The 27,199-nt window shown below is 37.4% G+C and overlaps 1 protein-coding gene across 2 annotated transcripts; it reads right to left on the reverse strand.

The window, feature by feature from the left end:
* On the reverse strand, nucleotides 1-26,933 carry xdh (xanthine dehydrogenase). Of its 2 annotated transcripts, none has more exons than XM_036563692.1 (36): nucleotides 26,756-26,933; nucleotides 26,483-26,540; nucleotides 25,570-25,666; nucleotides 25,237-25,345; nucleotides 24,871-24,997; nucleotides 24,665-24,726; nucleotides 23,465-23,539; nucleotides 22,967-23,062; nucleotides 21,782-21,923; nucleotides 20,973-21,065; nucleotides 20,475-20,626; nucleotides 19,693-19,786; nucleotides 19,252-19,361; nucleotides 18,862-19,046; nucleotides 18,577-18,739; nucleotides 17,724-17,813; nucleotides 17,438-17,607; nucleotides 16,478-16,601; nucleotides 15,294-15,416; nucleotides 10,363-10,459; nucleotides 9,306-9,430; nucleotides 8,828-8,961; nucleotides 8,117-8,204; nucleotides 7,818-7,904; nucleotides 7,428-7,619; nucleotides 6,286-6,431; nucleotides 6,017-6,098; nucleotides 5,825-5,920; nucleotides 4,753-4,881; nucleotides 4,103-4,177; nucleotides 3,629-3,681; nucleotides 3,390-3,504; nucleotides 3,111-3,176; nucleotides 2,839-3,027; nucleotides 2,517-2,684; nucleotides 1-1,762 (listed from the first exon to the last, which is right to left on the reverse strand). In XM_036563692.1, exons 1-36 carry the CDS (start codon nucleotides 26,813-26,815, stop codon nucleotides 1,712-1,714), a joined length of 4,023 nt encoding a protein of 1,340 aa, XP_036419585.1. In that variant the 5' UTR covers nucleotides 26,816-26,933; the 3' UTR covers nucleotides 1-1,711. The 2 variants fall into 2 exon arrangements, with proteins under 2 accessions (XP_036419585.1, XP_036419584.1); XM_036563691.1 differs by having other exon boundaries at nucleotides 23,465-23,542; nucleotides 26,756-26,932.
* Nucleotides 26,934-27,199: the final 266 nt, after the last annotated feature.

The following is a 27,199-nucleotide window of genomic DNA, read 5'->3' on the forward strand; positions in this document are numbered from 1 at the left end:
CAGGCAGCACCTGAGAGAATGTGAACACAGGATGAGGAGACATGCAGTGTCTGTGGCAAGCCAGACCAGAAGTTGGCCACGATTGCTGGGATCAAACTGTTCCTTTGGGTCCATGGGAGCATCCAAGATCTCCAATTTCTCCCTGTCATTCAGACAAATTCAGCTAAAGTGCTCTCCTATTACTGCCATGCCCATAAAGCACTCGAAGCTCTGAATGCACCATGTGATGTGTGCAGGATGATGTCCATGCAGACCATGACCATGTAGGTGTTCTCCCATAGGATGGGGTTAGCTGCTTGCCCATCTCTTCCAGGAGCTCAGCTTGGTAGGCAGCGAGGAGTGTGGAAGCATCAAGGGCTCTGACAGCCAGAGCTGAAGACGTAAAAATCTTCTTGGGAATGGTGGCAGTACATTGCTCTGTTTTTCTCAGAAGGGAGAGATCAGCTGCGGAGAAAGCAGCTTTCCTTTTCAGGTGCAGATTCCACCAAAGATTCCACCACAGGAGGGCTGGAGAGCCGAAGCTCGTCCATACCACTGATGTCCAGCCTAGAAAAGCATGTGGTGAAAAAACAATTTGTCCCAAAACCATTTAATCTCCACAGAGAGGGAATTAGCTTGTTAAGCCAGAGGCCAAGCGTGCAGTCTTTTTCCATCGAACATATAGTGCTCCACTCCCTGGCTGCTCAGGGAAGTGGGCCAGTCGATGTGGAGCTTAGCTGCAGCTCGTCTGCAAAATCTGATTAGGTCGTAATAGGAGGAAGGCTCACTTAGGAAGCTAGCAGACCAGGGCATCTGAGCTGAAGGTAGGATGGCATAATTTTCATCGTCATCCTCTGGCTCCTTACGCAGCAAGCGTGAAAAAACCTCCATGCCCTTTTTCACCTTCCACCTCTACACCTTTAGTAGCAAGCAACTATTGCTGCGTCTTCACTGGGAAGAGAACTAGAATTAATGGATGTGAGCACCGCCGCAATTTATAAGGGGAGGTGGGGGCTCCCAAATCATGGTCATGATTGGTCTGTTAGTTGGCACTGCCAGTTGTGGTGCCTTTCTTGCTGGTGGTTGGTCATGCAGCGGGTGTTTTCCATAGTGAGATATCAAATGATTGTTGAAAGAGAACCTTGCTTTAGGCTACAGCACTTGCCAACAGCACAGTAAATTCTCTTTAACTGGTGACCTCAAGGGGTTACATACTATAAACAGAGACATATTTTCATAAAGGCAATAATCATTTCAGAATATATTCTGTCAACAATTGATGTGCTTATGATTGTCATTAGCATGATGGCAAGAGTACTGGACTAAGCGGTTGATAATGATGATGATGATACTGATGATGATGATGAGGATGGTGGCCAGAGTATGCTGTAGGCTACAACTGGTACAATAGTGGTTAGATAAAATTACTAAAATTAGTTTTGTTGAGTAAATTCACATTAATTAAATATTTATATGGAGTCATTAAAGCAATTAAACAATGCAATGTTCTACCACAAGCCAATACCTAAATTATTCTATGATGTATAACTCCACCTTTTAAGGCATGAACAACATACTGGATCCCTCTTTCTTTCGCAGTCTTTGTACATAAATGAGAGTTCCTATGACATGATCTCAACAATGACGAGTTTTGTGTGTTCATATACAACCAGCAAAAGTAGCTAAAAGTTAAATGGTAGGATAATAGTAGGTGCTCCTGGTCTTCCCTGTATTAGACTCTCACATCCCATGGTGTATAAGTCCCTGGCTCTGGGGGAGGGCACTGAAACAAAACACACATACACAAAGGTCAGTAACTGGTGTTCTGGAGTAAAACAAAAAGATTTTTCCTTTGATTTGATTCTGTTTTTATACTTGGTTGTAAGGTGATAAAACTTACAACAGTAATTAAGGAAATTCCAATCTGTGATATATCGGTAAAACGGTTGATGTTTTCCATTAATTGTATATATATATATATATATTTATACATGTATTTATATTTTAACTTTGAATTTTAAAAAAATAATAACTTTACAGGAAAAGGAAAAAAAGTACTTTACTTTTAAAGTCAATGGAACAGTACAAGTCGTTTTGGGCTGTTACTTTTAGTCCATTCTTCATGAAATGTATACCCAATGTAAAGGGTAACAGGTACTTTCAAATTATGTCAAAACTAAAAAACATAAAAAATGGAGATACGAGGTTTTCTTCCAACAACAGCGATATATAACCATGTATTGAAACTAATCTGTTTTAATCCATTTTTTGAAACTGCTGTTTGCAACTATTTGATGTTTTATTGTGACAGGAAAAAAAAATTCAGTGTTTTTACATCAATCGTATTTTTACAAACCTGCAATATTGCTGGCCAAAAAATGAACAATAAACATATTTCATGTGTAGCTATTATTGTTGTCCCAGCACTAATGTATCTCAGCATACTATATAAGTTCTATTATTATATATGACTTATTATTATATTCTGTGGGTATAAAGTAAACTTGTTCATTTAAAGAGACACTTTTTCAACATACTAGTTTGGTGAATTTGTCCTCGCACGCATTGCGTATTCTCTCAGGGGTAGCAGGGCTATCCAATCTGAAAGGTCCAGAAAGGCCAGACTCAGCCCGGGCAGCAGTAATGGCATCTTTAATGGCATAGAAGACAGAAGCTGCCAGGAAGAGAGGAGGCTCTCCAACAGCCTAAACATATAAGAAATATAGACATTTCTACATTCTTACATTTACAACACTTAATGCACTAATATACAGCAGTTTTGTTTAGATCTACTATGAGTGAAAAAGGTAACATCACGTGTCCTTCAGCAGCATGCTGTAAATCATGAGTCAATCTTACCTTGGAGGAGAAGATGGCCTTCTCATTGGGGGCATCTCTAAGGAGCGACACCTTCAGTTCAGTTGGAATGTCGCCAAAAGCAGGAATCTTATACATGCCGGGTCCACGGGTGTACAGATGACCTTGGGGAGAGTAGCGTAGTTCCTCCAGTGTGAACAGACCCACACCTTGCATGAACGCACCCTCCACCTGCACAGATATGGCAAATTAAATGCTATATATCAGAGAGAACTATCAGTAGAATAGGTGATTGAAATTGAAAGAAAGTATACCTGACCAATGTCCAACGCTGGATTCAGACTTTTGCCCACATCCATGACAATAGAGGTATGTAGGTTCTAAGGGGCCCACAAGATGGTAAAAAAAAACAGAAATTATGAGCAGCAAAAGATCTATCTTGTTATCACTGCAAATGACATCACACAAACTAATCATGTAAAGTAAACTGTTACTGATTACTGATTCTAGTTAAGTCGTTATGACTCATTACTATATTTTGCTGTTAGGTATATTATGCCTTTAAATTCAATTATAGTTATTGTTGTTGTTACCTTGTGACTACCAGTCAGACAGTCTATCTCCACCTCTGAGACAGCTACTCCATAACTGAAGTAGTTAAATGGACGTCCTGAATTTGTTTCAAAGTCATAGCCAAGATCTGGAGTCCTACAATCAGAATCAATAGATGAACAATGCATGCTGACAATATATGTAAAATGTAACACCAATGATTTATGCAGCTTTTCAAACAAGACAATGTCATCCAAGATCACAAAAAGCATTGACATACCTATAAAACCCATTGGCTGATAAGTTCACCCTGTCAAAGTAAGCTGCTTTCACCTGCAAAAGAAGAAATCATAGAAATTGTGAGCTTATCATATTAAACAGACTGTTCCATAGCACTGGAGGCTGATACAGCTCCAAATTAAAAAGCGATTTATTCTGCTGCTACTTCAGTGAGACTAGACGTGCTTACCACACAACAAAACTGATGTTGAGATATTCTGCCTCAAAAAAAAACAAATACAACACACAAAGATACAAACCGAATCTCTAGCCTTGTTAGTAATTTGATTTTTCAATATTACATCGGTGATGTTTTTCACCACTAAACTAGAATCAGTAATCCGGTACTTCTGTAGAAATCAAAGCTTGTTTTAAATATATTACACTATATGATTTTCTTGTGGGAAGAGAAATAATAAGTGCATACATAAATGAATACCTATAGTGATATATATATATATCTGAATCTACACACCCAATCCTCCCAGCTCCCCTTTGGGTTCCTGGCTTTGTATGGATCCAGTCTCTGCAGCAATGTCTGACATGCATTCTGTGCAATATTGGAAGATTAAACATAGTTTTATGTATTTATATTGCTCACACATTCACAAGCATACCAACAACTTTCACATTTTAAAACTAATTTTTACCATTACCACCTAATGCAGAAATTTTCAACTCCAGACCCTATAGCCCTATAGAGTTTCAGGACTTAATTTGTGCCGGAATAAGCTGGATCTGGCACCTCCCAGACCAATACACCTGATACAGCTCATCAGATAATTAGCAAGTCCTTTAAGAGTTGGATCAGGGTTAGATCAAGTGTGTTGGAAATAATTGGGAAAAATTTAAAAAGTGTAGGGCGGTAGTTGAGAGCCACTGTAAACAGTCAATTTGTAATGGCTCCTCTACTGACAAAAACACCACCAGTCTGGAAAGGTGAAGGCAGACCTTTGACTTTACAATTTTACAACTTGGCCTAGTATGCATTGCTTTCCACACAGTTACTGAATGATAGAGCTAAAGATGTGATAAGTCTGTTTTTTAAAGGGTCTGTATTCCATAGACATGAGATACTGAAAGAAAATAACATTGTAAAATAGGTATCGGTTCAGTGGATCTTACATAGACAGCCATGCCATTGAGGTCTGAGGAAGCGGAGGCAGCAGTAGGGCTTGTGTTTGGAACTGTGTTAGTACACGTCTCACTGATGTGAATCTTTGAGGTGGGGATTTCCAAAGTTTTGCTGGCAACCTAGGCAACAAAAACACATGTACTTTTTTTATACTATTACATGTAATTACTAGGAGTGCAATGATTTATCAATGACCGATGTATTATTTGGGGTGTCTGATATTGAATAACAGTTAATAATTACAACCAATAACTTTGTATTTCTGCTCCCATTTGCACTCACATGCAGTTATACTCTGATGCTGCAGTGGCAAAGATTTTTTTCATGGTTTCAGCAGAGGACAAGAGAAATAACAGAAATGTTTAATCAATGCCCAGCACTATAGACTTTCAATAACATGAATCTTATCAGTCATTTGAAAGATCACAGTTCCAGCGATCTATGTATGAGGCAGCGAACATTAGCAGCTAGGATGGTAGGAGTAGGAGTAGGAGGTGAAACATGATATTACTGGTTAATATTAGTTTTCCCCACCTGCTGGTGCAGGATAATGTATTCAAAAATCAGAAGTTGATCTAGAGGCAGGCCAAAGTCATGACAATAACAATCTAAGATTATGGGAAACAAGAATTTTGTCTTTTAAATTACTAGATTGAGTTTAATGTGACCAGGGTCATTATGATTTCAGGCTGACTTTAAACCCTAAGGGCCTGTACAATTATGTGACTTGTTTATTAGTTTCATAATAGCTACAGAATAATTCATAGAAGTTACTGAATGATAGGTCTTCAGATTAACACTCTAATATGTATGTATGCATGTTTCAAGGGGTTAAGCTGCACGTCAAATATGAATTATAGTGTGAAATTCCAAATGCAAAAAGAAAACTTCATTGGTTACAGGCATTAGCAATGGCCAAACAATGTTAATTATACTTATTGGCCCATTATTGGTCTATATTGGTATGTCCTTAATGAACAGCACATTGTTTCTAAAGTAAAACACTGATAACTTTATCATAGGACAAGTAAGCATGTCTGGATGCATTTTGCAATCCATTACCTGTATCATTTTAGTATGAAGGCCTTGCCCCATTTCTGTTCCTCCATGGGTGAGAAGAACTGAACCATCTGTGTAGATATGAACTAGCGCTCCTGCCTGCAAAACAAAACAAAACAAAACAATTATCAGTCTAAATCAACCCCCACACACACTGTTAAACAGTGGTGAATAAGAGGCTGTAAGAGATCTGACCTGGTTGAGGAAGATGGCAGTAAAGCTGATACCAAACTTGGTGGGAATGATGGACAGGCCTCTTTTGGTCCAGCGATGTTGTCTGCCAAAATATCACACAAACTGTTTGGTAACATTTACTAGCTAGCGTGATGCTTAATAATGCCTTTAAAACTGATTAGCCCAGATCATTCCCTTCCTCTTTATGATATTTCATATAAACCATGATTCTAAAAGCGTTATTGTTAAGAATGAGCTTTTTGGTCTTGAATTGGCATCATGTCTCTTACTTGTTGTACAGCTCCACTCTGGCCTTGCGCTGATGGAAGTCTGAGATATTCATGCACTCCTCCCAGCAGCGGTCTATGGTGAACTGCTCCAGACACTGATTAAATGGGGTGCATTCTCCCTGCTTGTATAGATTTATTTCCCTCACCTGCAAGTGCAAGCAGATACTATAATAAGCATTTTGTTAAACAAGCAAAAATGCTGGCTTGCTGTGCTGGATAGTTGTGAACATGAGAGCATGCAGAAATGCCATAATTCAAATGAGTGAGAGAGAGAGAGAGAGAGAGAGAGAGAGAGAGAAAGATACTAATAGTTAAGGAAGGCAATATATAAAAATGTTCTTCAAGGGTTCTTTAGTACAGACAAATGGTTATATATAGAGCCATGAACAATCAAAGAGCCATTTGCATGCTTGAACAGTTCTTTTCATCACGAAATTGTTCTTTAGATTGATGGAGAATGTGTTGTATATGGGTCTATACAGAACCTTTTTTGAAAAGGTTTCTATATAGCACCAAAAAAAGTTCTTCTATTGTTACAATGTCAAGCTTGTAACAATAGAAGAACCTCTTTTGGTCCTATATAGAATCCTTTTCAAAAAGGTTTTATGAAGAACCATATACAACACATTCTCCATCAATCCTAAGAACAATTTAACAATGCAAAGAATCTTTTAAGCATGCAAAGGGTTTCCTGAGTGTTCATGGTTCTACATAGAACCATTCATCTGTACTAAAGAACCCTTGAAGAACCATCTTTTTCAAGAGTGCAGCCATATATGTCACCCAGATGAATATTTGCAGTATGAAGACAAAAAAGAGTGACAGAATGGGCTTATATCCTCTACTTGATAATCACTTTATCAGTGCCAGGTATTGAGACTCAAACCCACACTCACTACTGCCAAATAAACGTTTACTGCAGCTTGTGTGAACGTTTTGTTTAATGTAAGAAAGACTGAGCTGAAACACATCTGTTCAGACAAGATACAATTACAAATTTTGTTTGGCACTAGAGAATGTGGGTATGAAGCTGACTAGCTTCACTTGGTAACTTGCTAGATACCCACTCTACTGATCACAACACTGATAACATTAGGCCAATGTTACAGAAAACGAGAGAATCCTGAAAGTTCAAACTAAACCTGTTCAGCAGGGATGCCACAGCACAGAGCAACGTCACTTATCCAGCTTTCTGATACCATCATTCCCTGCGGCCCGCCAAAGCCCCTGAACGCAGTGTTGGAGGGTAGATTGGTCTTACACATATAACCAGTGCCACGAATGTGAGGGATGTTATAGCAGTTGTCCATATGGAAGAGCGCCCGCTCCATAATCTAAAGAAAGCCAAAATAAATAAATAAAAATATCGCTATGCACCACTTTGAGACTCAAACTCAATAACTGAGTGAGGCAATTTTACATAAAAGTGAAATGCAAAGTCTGGTGTGTGTAATGTGTGTGATTTCTCTTTCAAGCCATCAAGTGGCACTACTGAGCAGACTCTGTGAAAAAGCTCAAATTCTGATACTCACTGATAGAGAAAGGTCCATTGAATTTCCTACATTGCTGTAGTAAGTCACATCAAGAGCCATCACTTTTCCATTTTTCTTGAATCCAACCTAAACAATTTTTAGGAAATATAGTGTTACACTTGAGCATAAACATCATGTAGACCTATATTTAGTTCCTTACATGCATTGTAGCAAATTTGTCATTAATAGCTTGGGGTGAATATTACTTTGATACTAATTTGATGTGTCTATCCAATAGTGATTTTTTATAGGCATTAGGGAACATAGTTTTAAATAAATTATATATAAGGTAGTATTACCTTATAACGCCCAAAGAATGGATGTCGGCCACCTGAGACTAGCATATCCTCATCACGGTCCAACATGCAGCGAACTGGTCTTTTGACTCTATAAAAAGACATTTTAAAAGTGAGGTGCTTTTGAATATCTGCAAACTCACGTTCAATTTCAATTAAATTCAAAATGTGTATTATACAGCGCTTATTACTATGGCCATTGTCACAAAGCAGCTCTACAAAAAAAATCTGGCTCTAAGTCCCAAATGAGCAAGCCAGGGGCGAGAGTGGCAAGGAGAAACTCCCTGAGAGCAAGAGGAAGACTTAAGACTCAAAAGTCGAATCCACCTTCCTCTGGGAGCAAAACAGTAATACAACATGAGCAATATAAATAAAGAATAAGATTTGGCAATGAGTTCACAACAGAGAATATGGATTAAAGAAGAGAAATGATAGATTACATTATCCAATGACTACTATTAGAACCTATCAGAGAAAGAAAACTGAGAAATAGACCTACAAAAAGATTGAAAGCTGTGACTAGTGTTGGAAGCATTGAAGCAGTGAAAATGAGAATACAATCCACGTAAACCAATGACTACTGTTAGCAGCCTACCATGACAACAAGTTAATGTGAATATGTAAAGAACTCAGGATAGTGTGACGCATTGAATGTTTAAGATTGAATAGTTCTAGTTAGAGTCTGTGCACGAGGCATGCATTTTGTTTTCTTACTTATGGGCAGCAACAGCCACGACAGTGGAGAGAATGGCGCTCCGGCTCTCTTTCCCACCAAATCCTCCTCCCATTCTTTTCACTCGACACACTATATGACTGGCCGGCACTCCTAGTGCTTTGGCTACAAGTGCCTGAAACAAAGCAGCATAAACTGTCAGGGTACTAGCATGGTGTAGCATTTCTCTAACACCTTCCAAACAGCTTAGTGCAGCTTTCTTTTGCAGCTTAGTCTTATTTTGCCATTGCATTTTTTGTATTTATTTCATTCTAAATACCGTATAAATGCCTTATTTTGCATTTGCATCACTTTTCTCACATTTATTTCAACAAAATATCATCGATATGATGAGAGAAAATTCTGAACAACTTTAAGCGTTTAAAATCAGAGCTTAGGAGAATGTTAACCAGAAAACCATTTAATCATTTAACCTCCCTCACAACAGTTTTTGTTTGATTACTCAAAATGTTTGATTACTTGTGTCTTGGAGGCCGACTGTGTGGACACAAACAGCTCCATCTCTCCGTCCTCTCCTCGCGGGACAGCCAGGGTACAGTTTGTTTCCAGGTAAAAGTGTTCCTGCCCTCCTATGTGTATCTCACCTAAGAACCAATCCAAAACAACAGGCAGAAGTTAATTCAGTCACAATTGAGCATATAACTGCAAACAAACAGCTTCTGTGATTTCAGAGACCAAGCAGCATACAAAACTTAAAGTAACTTTTACATATTACACTCATTTAAGCTATTAAAAAGGATCAGGTCCCACATTTTTCTTGAAATGTCCCACATTTTCCTTTCCCTCAAGTCCACTTACAACATTTGTTTGGTTTCATCTAAAACAAATGTTTGTCCAAAAACAGTTTTTGTTACTGTGCCTTTAAGACTGATATACAGTCTTAAAGGCACTGATCTAATTATGTTTTGCTGATTTTCTGAACAGAAAATAGCACACATCCTCTTCAATTTTTTTGCATATTTTTAGTCACAATTAGTGTTTATTTGCTGAATTTAACATATTTGGAAAAAAATGTATAAAATATAAAATGTGGCCTGTGCAAAAGTTATGGCACATAAACACAAACACAAAAATGGGACATCAAAAAGGCCTTATTTACGTTTGTTCCCTGTAGAGGATGTTATTCTTTTCACTGAGGAAATCAACAAAACAGGTAATTTGAGAATATTTAAACTTTTGCACAAACATTTGTTTGTAAAACAAATTTATTTTGAAATAACACACACTCACATTTTCTCATGTGATGTAGCTGTGTATTTCTTCCTGTGGTGTAGTTTTTGAGTGATTTGAATATGGTGGCCTACTTTTAGATTGTTATCTTAAGTGAAATGTTGGAATTAAATATAGCTCTTTTAAAAATATTGGACTGATATCAGTCGAAGTTTTTCAGTATGGGTATTTAATATATTAGTAATACTATATAATACTTTATATAAGTTTTATCCTGCCATCTCTATTGCAAAGTACATTAACTAGGCTACTGATTCTATTTTTAAACATTCAGAGGGTATAATACCTTCCAGGATGTTATCAGACTCATGAAACCCTTTAGCGAGATCTCCTTTCTCTATCATTCTCACTGGCCGGTAGAATGATTGATTGGCAATGGCATCCTGTACAAAAGAAAAAGATTAGAGCAAACGACCCAAGCACGCACTGTATGTACACAAGCTGATAGGGAACCGATGTAATCAAGCTTATCTTTCTTCTGCTGTATACTTTCTAACCTGCTGTGGTCATTTCGCTGAAACCCTCGGACTGTATAACCATATTATGTAATGCTGACAGTTGAAATACTGGATAAAGCATAAACATTTCTTGAATACCATATAGCATATTTTGTGTTCTGTTATGAATAGCTTTAAAAAAAACATTAGAAAAGAAAGAAACATTATTTAATATCACTTAAACTGTACAGACTGTACCCCTAAGGGTATAGCTTGGTTTATCTGTACTTGGAAAACCTGCCAACACAGTTCAAAGTTCTCATTTGGTATGTGTGCGAGTTCACATGCATGTAGGTGTCTGTTTTAGGTAGTTGAGTAACACTTTACAATACTGGTCCACAAATAAGCATATTTAACTAGTGCTTTCATCACAATGAATCAATGATGTATAGACTAATACTTAACACATTAGTGAATAATGAAGCATATATAATAAAGAATGGAGTCATATATGAATAGCCATTAATATTGGTAATCGTTAAACATTAACATATTGCTAACTAATTTGGTTAATGAATACAACAATGCTATATTAATTAAGATCCTTTTTATAATGTATACTGTATGTTTGAAGATGATGTGTAAACACAAATTATGGACTAATAACAATACAGAAATCAATATCTTGTATGAGTTCAAAATCTATATATCTTTTAATGTTATAATTACACAAAATTCTCTATAATATGGACTGTATTTGTGTGGTACAGTTTATGCTGGGACATCCCCTTCCCCTTTTTCCTCTCTTAACTCTCCTTCCCTTCCCCTACATCCTCCCCTTTTGACTTTTGTCTCATATAAGGAGGTAGGTATCAGATTATGCCTCATGTCTAATCTTAATCATTATCAGCAATTGTCATATTTTGTTGATGGTCAATTTTAGAGTGAATTATGGTCATGCACATTTTGCTAACATAACACTGCATGTTCCATGCAATGTACTGGTCAGCAAGCATGGGGCTTGCTAACCAATAAAAAAGGCTGTATTATTTATTTTATCAGGTATGCATTTCATGTATAAAGTTGTAAAAGCCTGAAATATTATTTTAAGCGCTACAGCGGAGTTTAAGTGTTAAGTGTACGCGCCCATCTGTCTGTTTACAAAGCTAAATAATTATTATTGTTAATCAGCTGTTGTTTCTGAATTAGAATTGTCGCACATTATATTGTTACCTTTGCTAGGCTTTGTGCCCTTTTGACTTTTGCCTCCTATAAGGAGTTGAGGAGAGGAGAGAGGAAGCAGTGGCTCGCTAACCAATACTAAAAGGCTGTATTATTTCTGTTATCAGAATAAAATTATGAAGTTAATTTTGTGCCAAAAGTTTCAAAAAAATAATTAAATTCACAAGCAAAATATAAAGTATCAAAATGTCCAAAATATGTTGCAAATACAAATAATGAGAGTTTAATCAAACTTAATTTTTCAAAAAAGATTACTACTCATTTTCTCTCAGTCTGATATAAATGTATTACTTATTTCACCTTTTTGCTTTATTTTTTTTTTCTATTTGCTAGTATATATTTGCTGGTATATATATTATATTTTTTGATTCTGGAATTGCTCTTTTGCTTCTGAAATTTTAACAGGGGGTGGGACTTCGAAGAAGGCGTTCACCTGCACTTTCTATTAGACTGATTTTGAGTGACAGGTCTTCTCAACACATAGCCATGCCCACTCAGAGAGCTGTGATCTGCCTGGATTTGACAAAAACTACAGTGAACACTTCACAGGCATTAGTAACGGAACATAGGATGGGCCTCACACCAATTAAGCCATTATCAAACAGCACAAGTCTCAAGAACCTGTTCAAACCCCTAGTCATTTACAGTCCTGCAGCGCTTCACTAATTCAGTTAATCCATCTTCTGATCCTATTGGCCAAAGCCAAGCTGTAAAGAGGTGGTTAGTATGCTTGACAAAGTTCTTTTACTTTGCATAACTTCTCTTTTTCAATGTTAAGAGCAACACAAACAACCCTACAGCTGTCAGGGACAAACCCACCAGCCTTGTCGAGTGAGTGGAAAACAAGAACACTCAACATCTGATCATTGTAAACTTCATCAACTTTGTTGCCACTGCCTAAAAGCCATGCCATTTCACAAGTGAGTGTCCAAATACTGCCAAGCCCCAGGTGAGCAATATGAAGACTTCCAGTGGTTCCTTGGGCAGTGTTATTGCTACCTTATTGAGTCAGACTGGGAAGCACGAGCACTTAAGTGAAATCCCTCAGATTTTGAAAATGCTGAAGGACTGGGAGAAACTGACATTGGTAAATGGCTTTCTTTACAGAGTTTCTAAAGATCCTGTGAACAAGCACAAAAGATTTCAGTTTGCTTTGCCTGAGTCATTAAAAAAAGGTTGCCCTAACTGGTGTTCATGATCCGGTAGGACACCAGGGTCAGCCATATATGTTTTCTTTTGCCAGCCATCAGTTTTTCTGGTGTAATTCAGTGAAAGACATCTGAAATTAGAGGGCTCTTACACGACGCATGCCCTCTGTGGAACCACGTTTCTGCTGGATAAGAGAAACTTTAGTGCTAATCCATTAAACCTTTCAACATTATTTAACTGCTTTACTATCGATTAATAAGATTTTAGCCTTTGGGAAAATTTTGGTTCAGTGGTATGTTGGGTGGATGAAAAACACATAACAAAGAAAGATAGTAGATAAGGTTGTAATGCACGTCTGTGGAATGAGAGCCTTCTGTTTGTGACTGAAATTATATATTTATTTTCATTAGATTTATAGATTTAATAGTTTATTTATGTTTTATCCTGTTAATCTACATCATTTCCAAACAGACATTATGCATTATAGGAAGCATTTTAATGTATTAATTTAATGTATAGAAAGCAAGTTAATGTATTAATTAACAGAATGAGTAAGCAATATGTTAATGCTTAACAACTGCTATTATTAATGGCTACTCACATATTACCCAGTCTTTTATTAACACATATGCTTTGTTATTCCCTGATGTGTTTAATTGTGTAGAAAGCATTAGGTAAATATTAATATATGCTTTCGGATCATGTAAAAATTAATGACAAGAACCTGAGGAAACCCAAAACAGTTTGTTAATGAGCATTTTATTTATTGCAGGAAAAAAGTTTTGCAACACCTACACTCACCGAACACTTTGTTAGGAACATTATACTATTACAGGGTAGGGCTTGCCTTTGCTCTCAAAACAGCCTCAATTCTTCATGGCATAGATTCCACAAGATATAGGAAACATTACTTTGCTATTATGGTCCATGTTGACATGAGTGCATCATGAAATTCCTGTAGATTTTTCAGGTGTACTTCGATGCTGTGAATCTCCCGTTATACCACATCCCAAAGGTGTTCTATTGGATTCATTTCCATGTTACTGAAACCAGTTTAAGAGTAATTTTGCTTTGTGACAAGGTGCATTATAAAGCCTGAAGCAGCCATTAGAAAATGGGTAAATTGTGGCCATGGAGGGATGCACATTGTCAGCGACAATACTCAAACAGCCTGTGGTATTACAGCAATGACTGATTGGTATTATAGGGCCCCAAAGTATTACACCACCTCCGCCAGCATGGACTGTTTACGCAATGCAGGTTGGGTCCATGCTGTTGGCACCAAATGCAGACCCTACCATCGGTGTGCCCCAGCATAAATTGAGATTCATTAGTCCAGGCTGTTTTTCCAGTCTTCAACTGTCCAGTTTTGGTGAGTCTGTGCCCACTGCAGCCTCAGTTTTCTGTTCTTGGCTGGCAATAGTGGATCCTGATGTGATCTTCTCTGTGCTCTTGGACGAATTTTGGTAGCTGGCCACTTCTGGGAAGGTTCACTGCTGATCAAAGTATTCTCCTTTTGTGGTTCGCTGAAGTCGGAAAGCCAGGCTTTGTAAGCCTTTCCAGACTAATGTATTTCAAGAACTTTCTTTCTCATCTCTTTTGGAATTTCATCTGATTGAGGCAGAGTGTGCTGCGTGTTGAGACCTTTTAGCTTACTTCATATTGCTGGAATGTTTCAAATTAAGAGATGTTCAGATTCAACAGGGTGGTAGTAATTAAACTAGGGTATGTCTAATTTGATTTATCCCAATTATTTGTTGATTAGTTTAAAGGGTTGGTTGAGTAACTAAGAGGGCAGTTACTTTTTCACACAGGTCCAGCTGGTGATGAATGGTGTTGGTGTTAAATGAATCATTTAAGAACTGCATTTGGGTTTATTCAAGTTGACTTTGTCTTATATTAATTTTTAAAAAATATTTATTTTGTTTGAAGTTCTGAAACAATTAAGTCTGACAAATATGCAAAATCAGAAGAAATCAGGAGGCCAATATGGATACTAAGATATCAAGGTAGAATTAAACTTGCTCACAACTGTGCTAATTCATCTTCGTGCAATGACTAGTATTGCCCATTAGCAAGCCTCACTAGTCTGGGTGAGTACAGCATTAAAGTTATTTAATATTACTCCTGACACTTAATTTAATCTGCAAAAACATTTCCTTTTTATGCACTTCAGTATGTTTAAATACCTGTTTAAATAGACACTTTTTGACTGTCACTCAGGTACATTCTTTTCTCCATGCTTGTATTATAATCAAGTCAGAAGAGGATAGTTTCTCTTTACTTCCATCCCTGCATTTACCTCCAGAATTACATGATCTCCCAACTAGTAAAGCTAGTAAACACAATTGGGGATTTGGGGATAGACAAATGTGGAATATCAACATACCTGAATGGTAACAATCACAGGCTGGAGTTCCTCATAAGAAATCTTCACAGCTTTGGCTGCTCTTTGTGCATGAGCCTGCGTGTCTGCCACAATGGCTCCCACTATGTGTCCCACACATGTGACCTGATTAAAAGAGGCACATCACTGTGACACACTCTGTATTTGTCTTGACATAATACCAACAAAACCTATTAATTTCCTAGTTCATTGTGTGCATATAAACAGTCTTTTGTTGTCCCCATCTCAACTTTTTTGGAACATACTGCCGGCATCAAATTCAAAATGGGAATATATTTTTCAATATTTTTATGGTTTTTTTCTATTAATATTTTTAATTTACATTTTTCACAGTGCCACAGCAGAATATAACAGTGCTATGTTACCATTACCATTAATTGTCATGACAGATGTCATAATGTTTGGTGCCATGATGGCTAACTAGAGTATGCTTAACAAAAAGTTAGCATGTGACATAAGCTCTCACAAAATCAAACATAATGGCATCTGTCATGACAATTATCTGTAATGTTATACATTGTTATATCACTGAAAGAAAACTGTCATGACCACTCATGACAGCATATGTCATCTGCAATAGCGTGTTTATGGCATGGTTATGTTAATGTTTTTTATCAAAAATGAGTGATATAATATTGTTTTTTGTGTATCTCACGTAGAAGGCTTGAAGACTTGAATGCAAATAGAAGATGTTTAAATCACTGAACTACTGACAGTAGTCTATACTGCTCATGTCACTAGCACGTCCCCCAAAGATGATTTGCAACCATCCCAAACTAGAGACTGACAGGCACGCCTTACTTACTTACATAACTTACATTATGCTTTTACATCACTAGATGTTTATCCAGTGTGCAATAAGTATGAATAAAGCCCTGAAATCTCTGATCTGCTACTTGAATGTGCAACAGAACACTCAGATGTCAAGTGAGGTGCATGTGAGAGATTTCACACACTAGACTAGAAACATGTCACAAGGATGACCTTATTTCCATGCCCCTTTTTTTTCAGAGGTTACAGCCATAACCATACAAACCATATGCAATACAATGATGTAAATGTCCAGTGACAGAAAATGAACCTTTTGGTACATAAATCAATTTGCCATTACTCCATATACCATCATTTATTAGTAATAGTGTGTGTTTACATATTATACAAGTAACCTTGTCAGCGAAGACAGTCTCATCATAGACAGCAGGTCCAGTCTCATTGCTCCCGGGGAGGTCCTTGGCAGAGACAAATGTAACTACTCCTGGAACTGCCATAGCATCATCAGTTTCTATAGATCTGCCAAAAGACATACACGCACATGACTAATGCTCAAAAAATGTGGAATCAGAAGTGTGGAATCAATGTTTGCAAAAATGGAAAATCAATTATGTTATAGATAAATGTATACAAGGATTCTAAAGCAGGTAAAGTGCTAGTACTGTTAAACTTCACAGGCCTCAAATAATTTGTAGGAAATTAAAGGGAAAAAAGAAATTTGAGTCCAGAAAGATGAACAGAGCTGTACAATACAATTATATGATTTTAAAATGACTGAGAAAACATTAAGAATTTAATTGAATTAACACATAAACATCCAGAATGTCAAGTAGTGATTAAATCTAGGCAAAAAAAAGGAGAAAAGAAAAAACAAAACAGTATAGTATTTACCATTCAATCACTTCTTGAAATGTTTAATAAACATTTAAAATACATTTTGGTGTCTAGTTTATTGTAATTGTATTGTAAAATTACAAAGGTCATTAATATGACAAGTAGTTCTTTATTTTTGAATGGTAGTGTGACAGTTGCATTACTTTGAGAATATAAATGTAAATCTGTTTTAAATAAAGCAAATCTTTAATTGAATACATGGGTAAAGTTTTTTTTTCTATGATTTTGTAAGATATTCAAACTGTATGTATACCTGGATCAATCCACTGGACATGTACAGTAACTAATGCAATAAATTACTTTTCACCACAGCAAATCTTTAATTTTATTTTTAAGAGTGTTATCAACATTTCATAATTGCTTATATAAATGGTATAAATACACCTTTACACACTTAACCTCATTTCACAACAAAACAAAGAAAAAAAATACTGCATTTAACATAAGTAGTTTATACTTACTTAATGTAAGCGTGAGCTTTAGTGCTGGTGACCAGGGCCAAATAGAGCCCGTTCTCATATTGAGGGATGTCGTCGCAGTACACTGCCTCTCCTGTGGCCTGCTTAAGGGCAGATAGATGCATGATAGGACGACCTACCATATCATCTGTGCTCTGACCAGGTGGAACTGTCTACGAAAAGTAATGGACGTAATGTTTTATCTAGCAGAGATGTACAAAAAACATCAGCTGTGTAATTAGATTTTAATGCTTTTGCAGAAGATAGAACTAGCCTTGAGGCAGTGTACCTGGTAAAGCTGAACACTGGTTGGAGAGTCCACGTGGAACAGCTCTATAGCACTGGCATAATTAGGTTTGACATCTTCAACAGAAAGATGCTGTAGAGACACAGATAACAATTAGCTGGCACAGTACATCACAGAAGCCAGTAATTTTTGTAATTTGTCCACTCTTTACTTTCGCGCACCCTACTGCCACTTTAATTTTTCTATCCTTCCAATCTTGAAATCACCATCACATAAACAGTACTTCATGATTTTGTCTTTGAGAGACAGGAGAAAATCAAGTTCCACTCTTGCTTCAGATCTGAAAAAATCCACAGGTGTTTCTATCCAAACTTCCACTGTAAGAAGGCAATTCAATTATATAGGTCTGAAAAAATGTTTAGCTTTCAACAAGCCATTCCTGAGAAAAGTAAATAGACAAAAACAAAGACAATTTACACTAGAATATTGAAACTGGACACCTGAGATGTGGAGCATCTCAGTTTCATGGAATGAGGAATCTAATGAGGAGATTTCTTGGATTGTGAGTAGCAGAAAGTGCAAAGAGCTTTACAAGAAGCACGATTTTTTTGAAGAAGTGAAAGTCTCCCACAACAATGGAAGCTGTAATAAATGTAAGGGGTGGACACACTAAATACTGAAAATACTGAAATATTTAATTGATGATGCTTCTGTGTTATTTTCTATTAATTATATTTTCTGCTAGTATGTTAATAGTTGTTTTGGCCGAAAATAAATGAATGAGTGGTCTCTAAGTTTGGCACAGAACTGCACTGCACATATACAATCATTTAACCTACTATTCATATTTTTTTTTACCGTGGCTATGACTGAAGCAAACATAAGTCGGTTTTACCATCTGAGCCAGTTTTTGCTGGACGGTGAGGTAGAATTTGAAGAACAGGCTGATGGTCAGCGCGCGTCTATATGTCACCATCCCACCTGGAGCAGAGGGGGACAGTGTCATCTCCTCAGCTAGGGAAGAACAGGCATCCTCCATCAGCTCCTCACCCCACCTCCTACAGCCATGTAAACAAGGCAATTGTAATAATCAATGTTCAATTTAAACAATACATTCTAAAGCTTTTGGCAATTACCTTTGTAATCTATACTCAGTTTACAAAAACAGCATCTAGATTACCTGCCAATGAGCCGGTTGCACGTAGCAGTGGTGAGAACAGTGGTGGGGGCCATTCCTCCATAGCTGAGTTGGATATCCTGAATGATGTTGGAGCCCTGCTGGAAGATGACATTCATTCCACAAGTGACGGTGGCGATGTCGTCCTCCTTGCGAGTTGACTGCTTAAAGGCTGAGAAATACTGGCCCTAGAAAACAGTGTAATCTCATTTTTATTCTGATGCAATTGTTACATTTACAGCAAAATAACCTTAAAGCATGTTTGTTTTGTTTTTTTGGTATACAGTGTAGTTAATCGTTTCACACTATAAAACCAAATAACATTCTGTTTTGTAACTGCAGCAAAACTGGTTTTATTTATTTTGTTTCTTTTGAAGATGTGCTAAATCAGACCTTTTTTGTGTATGGAATCTCAATGGACAGCAGAATCTCTTCAGGTTTCAGAGCAGTTTTCCTGTAGCCACTGAAGAACTTGTCATCCATCTGAAGGACACGTTTCCCCTCTTCAAACAAACAATATGATGTTTAATACATTATGATAAACAATAAGTATGCAATGTGATTACACATCTTGTATTCAATGAATAGTGTGGTTAAATTACTTATTTAATCATATCATGAGATCATCCATTATTGATTTTTCTAACCAACAAATCACAACTACACTAATTGTTGATCAAGTACACGGCATCTTATCAATTTCCGTTTCCTTCTCAATTTTCATTCAGACTATGTCCTTTGCATTCACTCTCCCCGTATCAGAACACGCAGAGATCCAAGTAACCTTTGATCCTTAAATAGAAAACAACAAGAAAAAAAAAATCGTTATTTTACCTTTGGACATCAGAGTTAGCTTACAGCCCGCCGCCATAAACAGAGGGTTAAGGTCTGAAATAGGACTTGCTGTCATAATATTCCCACCAATAGCCTGACAGCACACACATGACAGTCAGCCCACACACACCTTACAAATACAGAAACACTCACAAACACAGACATTTGTGAATCTGGCATCAGTGATTTCTGAGATGCCTATTTTTTAAAATACTTGATTTAACCTTAAATATGGTATTTTTCCTTTAAATCTTACAGAAAATCAATCTATTTGCTGAGTGTAACATACTGGAACAAAATAAAACATATACAATATAAAATATTCAACAACTTTTGCACTTTTTTTTTTTTAACAATATGTTACATGCTGCAAATAAATAGTATTTGTACATCAGTATAGTGTGTTCTTATTTTCACTTACAAAATCAACAAAACATGTAATATGACCGGTACGCCCAGCCTTTTTATACATCTGTAGCAGGTCACATTAGCAAGACATTAGGTACACAATCTGAAGTAATGTAATTTATTGTGTTTACTATTTACTGTTGGTGATAATGGCTTGCATATGATAGGTGTCACTGAAAACTTTTGGTTCACAATTGTGTGTATACTGAGATCTGAGAATCTGATTGGCTGAGCCATATTCTAAGTCATAGAATTCTCAATATGCACACAATTGACTACTGCTGGCCTACTGTTAATGACCTAGAAACTTTTTCTCAAGACTAAAGGGGGTAAGGTATGCTGTTCAGCACTTCACTAAAAGGGAAGTGACATACAGCAACATTTCGGATCTGCTGTCCTGCGAACCAGCGCAACTGCTCCAGTATGGCCTGGAAGACTTCGGTTTTGTAGCTGGGCAACTTGTCTACCTCTTCACGCAATTTCTTCCCCAGCACAGTCAATGTGACAGATGCTCCAAATTCAATCCCTAAGGCAGAAACATACAGACAGACATGGGCAATGTTCTCCAAGATAAGGTGAAATTGCAACAGTTGAAATGCATATAACAATAGCAGTGTTTCACATAACTTTTTTTGCATAGCATATTACTGTTTATCACAATGCCTTATATGATAAGCATGCTATCACTTGTCAAATATTTATGAATACTGAAGAAGCCATCTTGCTCTTGAGCCTGGACATATAACCAAAGAGAAATCCAAAGAAAAAGCTTTGGATTAGGGTTGTAACCAGTGAATCTATATCAGGTCAAAGAAGTGACTGTATGGAATTACACCTTATATTAGTACATTAAGAGAAAACAACATACTGACCATTTTCAGTGTATTGAATGCTGCTGAGTTCTTGGATGTATGCTGGTGCCAGGATCACAGGGTACAGGAGGTTCTTGAATTTCATTTCAATACCTTAAAGCCACAAAGATGACGACAATGAAAGAAGAACCAGCGACATCTTTCATCACCAACTGAATTCAACTTGCTGTCAAGTGACTGACATGTCATACATTCTCTACTTGTTTTTTGATTTGTATAGTTCCAGGAAATACCTTTAATCAATAAAGAACGTACACATTATGTGGAGGTTCTTCAAACTTTAAAAAGATTATTTGCTCTCGCACATCTCATTTACAAGGATAGTTCTTTCAAGAACCATGAAACGGTTATTAAAGGATCTTTAGAAAACCAAAAACATTTTTTTTGTATCGCCCCAAAAGGTGCCTTTTTGGCATTCGGAAACTTGTCCACGTTCATTTGAGATTCCAGACCTAGTACTCGAGTTGTTGTAGTAGTCCATTCCTGAGACCATAAACAAGCGGTCTCAGTCTCAACCTCATGCTCCGATGCCTCCGTCTGAGATAACTGGAAGATGAATTATTATTGAATATCAATTAAACCAGAGTAAAACAGTGCTTTCCCTGTGTACTTAACTCTCTGCTCTGAGCTACTTTTTCTGCGTTGCTGAAACCCATACACATGCATTCCTACAGACAGCAGGAGCAGGAAGACAAATGGCCTTGACTCGGACTCGGACCTAGCGTTTTTGACTACAACACTATCCAGACCTGTGGAGCGATATTCTCTGTATGATTTTAGTACACAACATTTTCAGTTGAGGGCCTCACCTACTTCAGTGTTCCCCACCACCAGCTTGGCTGCTGGATAGACTGCCTTGAGCTGCAGGAGTTCATTCAGCGAGCTGGGCTGAATCCACAGTACTCTCTCCCCGATGAATCTCAATGACCTAGGTGGCTGTTTACCAAGACTCTGTAGAGTGACATCAAAATTATACACTAGCTATTCTCTTGCTATTCACTTTCTTAGAAGCTTCTACCATGTGTTTACAATCACTGGCCACTTCCTGAGGTCCACCTATCATGTAGGTCCGTTATTCAGGTGTACACATACAGTTGTCACAGAACATTTTTCAGGCTCTCTCTACTCCACTCATAATTGGTCCATTTCTGAGAACACGACTGCTGCTGTCCATATATTGTCTGAGTAGTGGACCACTCCCAGGACAGCAGTGACACTGACACTGGTAGTGTGTGTGTTGTTGGTATGAGTTGCTGAGGTTTTTGCACACATCACTAACTATTGCGCTATGCATAAAATCATGCAGATATGGGTCGGGAATTTCAATTCATAATCACATCAAACATAAAAATGGAGAAAATGTTACTTTGACCATAGTATGGTTGTTGGTGCCAGATGGGTGGTTTAAGTGTTTCAGAACCTGCAGATCTCCTAGGCTTTTCATTTTCAACAGTTTCTAGAGTTCACACCGAATGATACAACTTTTTTGACCTGATAGGAAGGTTAAATTAACATGAATAACCACTCTTTACAACAGTGGTGATAAAAAAAGCATCTCTGAATGCACAGCGTCAAACTGGTGGAAGGGTTGCAACAGCAGAACATTGTTGCTGACCACAGGCATCCTTCTATGGATATAGTTTACCCATCTTCTAATCGCCATGAACATGACAATGAGTTCAGTGTATTTCAGTGGCCTGCCCAGTTACTAGATCTGAGTCCAGCAGAGCACATTTGGGATGTGGTAGAATGGGATTCGCAGCATGAATATGCCGCTGACAAATCTGCAGCTATTACATGATGGAGTCATGTCAATATGGACTAGAATCTCTAAGAAAATGCTCTCTGTTAAATCCCTTTCTCATAGAATTTAGCCTGAAGGGAAAATGTGGGGCCCTACCTAGTATAAGAATGGTGTTCCTAATAAGGTGTATGTGAGTGTGAGGGTACTGCAATGGAACTAGATACATTATAGTTCATGTTTGTGAACGTACTATCAGTTCAGGAGGGAAAATGATCTCTTGTGTTGGATCCAGTGGCATAAATTCTGATGGATCGAACAGCTGTTGACCTGAATGAGTTGAATCTCCCTAGAAAACAGAAATATCCATCAAACTAATGCATATAGAGTAAAGAGCAGAGGCCAATGCACTCAAGAAAAATCCTTTACAGAGATATGAGATCTGTGATAAACCGATCTATAGATTAGGTTTGTGTACTTTGTTGCACAGTACTATGGCTGAATAAGAGCTTGTGAAACAAGTGAGCTAGACCAGTTTAATGACTGCATCTTTCACCTCATGGCCTCATGAATTCCTGTACAAACATGTGACTCCCTTTCTATGAGACTGACATGGCTGCCGTGACATTGATTTCCAGCAAGGAACACTAAAGGTTCACCAGGAGTAGGCACAGATACAAAATGGTGATGCCTCGATTACTAATGCGTGAGAATTGAGACTGTAGCACCAGTTCACATTGGTTGTGCTCACATTGACATGCTCATCTTCATGTGCACTGGTCATGCAACAGCCGTTGCCCTTTCTTCTGCCCCCACAACATCCTCCCTGCTGTGCATAGAAGGGAGAAGATCGTCAGATGCACTCTAAAAAGTAGGACTCAACTCATATGAAACTTTTATCACCAATACTTATTTTAATGAGCTAAACAATTCTAAAACTAATTGTGGTGTCCAATATAATTTAATAAGGCCAAAGGTTAAATAGACTCCAGTGGTTTTAATTCATTAATTTACTGACTGATATGATTGTCAGTTGTCACTTGTCGCATTTCTTAATCTCAAATAAACAAATAAACAGAATGTCTCAAAGTCAATAAATCGCAGTGCTAGGGGAAGAGCTTACTGTTGGCTTTGTTGGTTTCTGTAAATTACCTCATATTTTTATTCATTTTAACCAGTTCTCTTCACCTTCTTCAAAGGTTTTATATTATTCTCATGTTAGGTTAGATTTGGATACATTTACATCATTTTATTACTTTAACTACACTGGTGTTTTGTTTTCAAGTTTACTATTTGAGCACATACTGTTTTAATAACGGAAAATAGAAAAAAATCATGAAGAGAAGCTTCTGAAAAGGCTGGTATAAGACCATAAAGGCAGCAAAATGCTCAGAAATTAGCACTTCTTTATACATTTTTTCATTATAATACAAAACTAAATAATAAATACTAAATATTGGTGCCATATTGGTGGGATTTTCACTGATACTGATTATACTGATATCAACCAGTTATATCAGTGAAATAATGTGTTGTTCAGTACCTAATAAAAGCATCCACAGTTTATAACAGTTTAGATGTGGTGAAAACTCTTAACTTGTGATTGCACCTAATATAGCTACATGACTCATCCAGATAAATCACGACTTAAACATTAAACTTAGACATAATAATTTAAGAAACATTTCTACATTATTGCAATTTTTTCTTCTTTTCCATTTGGAGAGCATCAAAAGAGGAACACTACCACATGATTATGATGATGCCAATGATGGCATCATAGACAGTGATCAGTGTGATTACGTTAGCAAGAAAAAAAAACGGTAACTGAGGGTCAGTAGCTGAACACCAAATAACAGAAAATACAAGATAATACAATTTAACGCGCAGCATAACCCGTGGGTACATTCAATCATAAAGTTACAACACTAGTTTTTAGACACTGTATTACCTTTGCGAAGGTCTTGTAGCCCTCAAGAATGGCCCTATAGCCAGTGCAGCGACATAGATTACCTATGACCACCACCAAAACTGTATTAGTGCATTTGACTGAATAAATTCCCTATGTGTTCATAGGGAGCTTAGTTTAAGCAACATGGTAGAAAAATAGTTGGCAAGGACAAAACGCATCATTAAACCAGTGAATAATCATTGTACCTTGGAAGGCTTCCTCCATGTCCTGCATTGAAGGCTGTGGGCTGTTCTTCAGCAGGGCATACATGGACATGACAATTCCTGGAGTGCAGAAACCGCACTGAGATCCATGAGCCTTTGCAATTCGTTCCTGCACGAGTGCAATGTTGCATAACATATTGTAAAAATACTGCGAGAGATATAGAAATGTCACCCTTTATAGCGAACACACTGAAATTCACAAATATAACAAAGGTAACTCTGAGAGGAAAACAAAGCACTTTTGTAACATTCAGACTGATATGCTACATCATGAGACATATACACTCTATGAAGTCACAAGCCACACATGTAAAAGAACTTTGAAAATGTTAATGGTTGTTCTCATACCTGGACAGGATGGAGTTTGCTGGCTACGCTGCCAATTCCTTCAACTGTAGTGACTGCACAATGATGCAGAGAGCACAGAGGGGCTAGGCAGGCATTAACAGCATGGTGACTGAGACAGAGCTATCAAGGACATACTTCACAACTGAAACAAAGACAGACTTAACATGCAATTGAACAGCAGAAGCTATCAGAAACAGTCCACGTATGACAACAGTTTATTGTGTATACCTGCTATTCACTATACAGTTATCTGTTTAAGTAAATTTAAGTTAAGTTTAAGTGTAATCCATTAACATAAATATGAGGAAAGTTGCGGCTTTGTGAAAAGGATACATAATCTGGTTGTGATGTGAATTAAACCTGGACACCATCACAGTGCAGGCACCACAGCCACCTTCAGCACATCCCAGCTTAGTTCCTGTCAGACTCACTGGCAGTGTTAAGGGAAAGCTCAGAAAAACACTCAGATTGGGATATTCTCATGCATGTATGGTGGAAATAAAGGAATATGTAGCAAAAATATCAGTTTTTCATTACTCTTATTTCTCATAAATTCAGGTTGAACTATGTTTAACATCCTTAATAAACATGCTGACATTCCCCTTGTTTAGCAAGAAACCCAATGCAGAGAACACATTATACAATAAAAAGACAGCAGAGGGCCAAACCCCCATTCTGTACTCACAGTAAACTTCATAAACTTTGTACTTTGCAAATCAAGAGGTATGATTTTCAAAACACATCGGATCAACTTCCATAAAATTCCAGCAGCAAAAAAGAGGAGGAAATCATTTTGTTTGTCAAAACGAGCAGACAGACTTTAATTTCTAAGATGTTCACACACCTTAAAAAATCGATAGTAATACTACAAGAACTTCGACCGGACTCCTACAGGAGTAAATTATATTACAACCTTACTATAGTTTTCTACAGGATACTACACACGTATTATAGATCACTATAAGACAGTCTTACAGCACTATTATGGGATGTGAAAATATCATAGGTAATATACAGATAATAATGTAGATAATATAATATTATAGAAGTATCACAGAACACAACAGACATAGAAAGAGGTTATTAGATACTTACGATAGACTGAGGCTCCATCAAATAACAATCAGTTCAGTGACACTGATTCGCTACTTTATTCAAACACACCAGTCTATAAAACGTTACTAAATACTAATGAACATTTTAATCCAAAAGCTTAAGCGAGCAGCAGTGTGAGATGTGAGGATACACTTTCTCCTGAGAAAGGTCAGGAGCGTCATTTCTGGATCAGCATTTCTCTGAACGACCTGCGGAGAGAGCATTAGAAACGAAACACCCTGCACAACAGGAGATTTTGACATCTGGAAAAAACTACTGATAATAAAATATTGGAGAAGCTCATCACTGAAAACAACTATCAACACTTGAATAGCTGAACATTCAGTTTGGCGTTTCTTTTCTAGACTGCATTAGCTAAAGGGAGAACGCAAAAATGTAACGAAATCATTCATTTTCAAGTTACCTTTTTGCCATTTACAAAGAGAACTAAGTCATCGTGATGATTTTGGTTCATTTCCTCCATGATTTCGATCCCAGCACCCCGCTGCAGTGCGTGGCAGAACTCCAGCTATCACCCGTGTGATCAGAAATAAAGAGTTTGAGATTGGGACAGTTCAGCGAACAACACGTGACACATCTTTATCAAACAGAGCAACAGCACAGTTCTTCAGCGGTCAATCAAACACGGGCAGAGAGAGAGAGAGAGAGAGAGAGAGAGAGAGAGAGAGAGAGAGAGAGAGAGAGAGAGAGAGAGAGAGAGAGAGAGAGAGAGAGAGAGAGAGAGAGAGAGAGAGAGAGAGAGAGAGAGAGAGAGAGAGAGAGAGAGAGAGAGATGAACAACCGTTCAGAACGTTTCAGAATATAATAAATACAGACGTGATATTTAACTTCCTGCTAGCTAATGGGA

Source organism: Colossoma macropomum, unplaced genomic scaffold (assembly GCF_904425465.1).
Source record: "Colossoma macropomum unplaced genomic scaffold, Colossoma_macropomum, whole genome shotgun sequence".
In the NCBI taxonomy this organism is placed as follows: domain Eukaryota; kingdom Metazoa; phylum Chordata; class Actinopteri; order Characiformes; family Serrasalmidae; genus Colossoma; species Colossoma macropomum.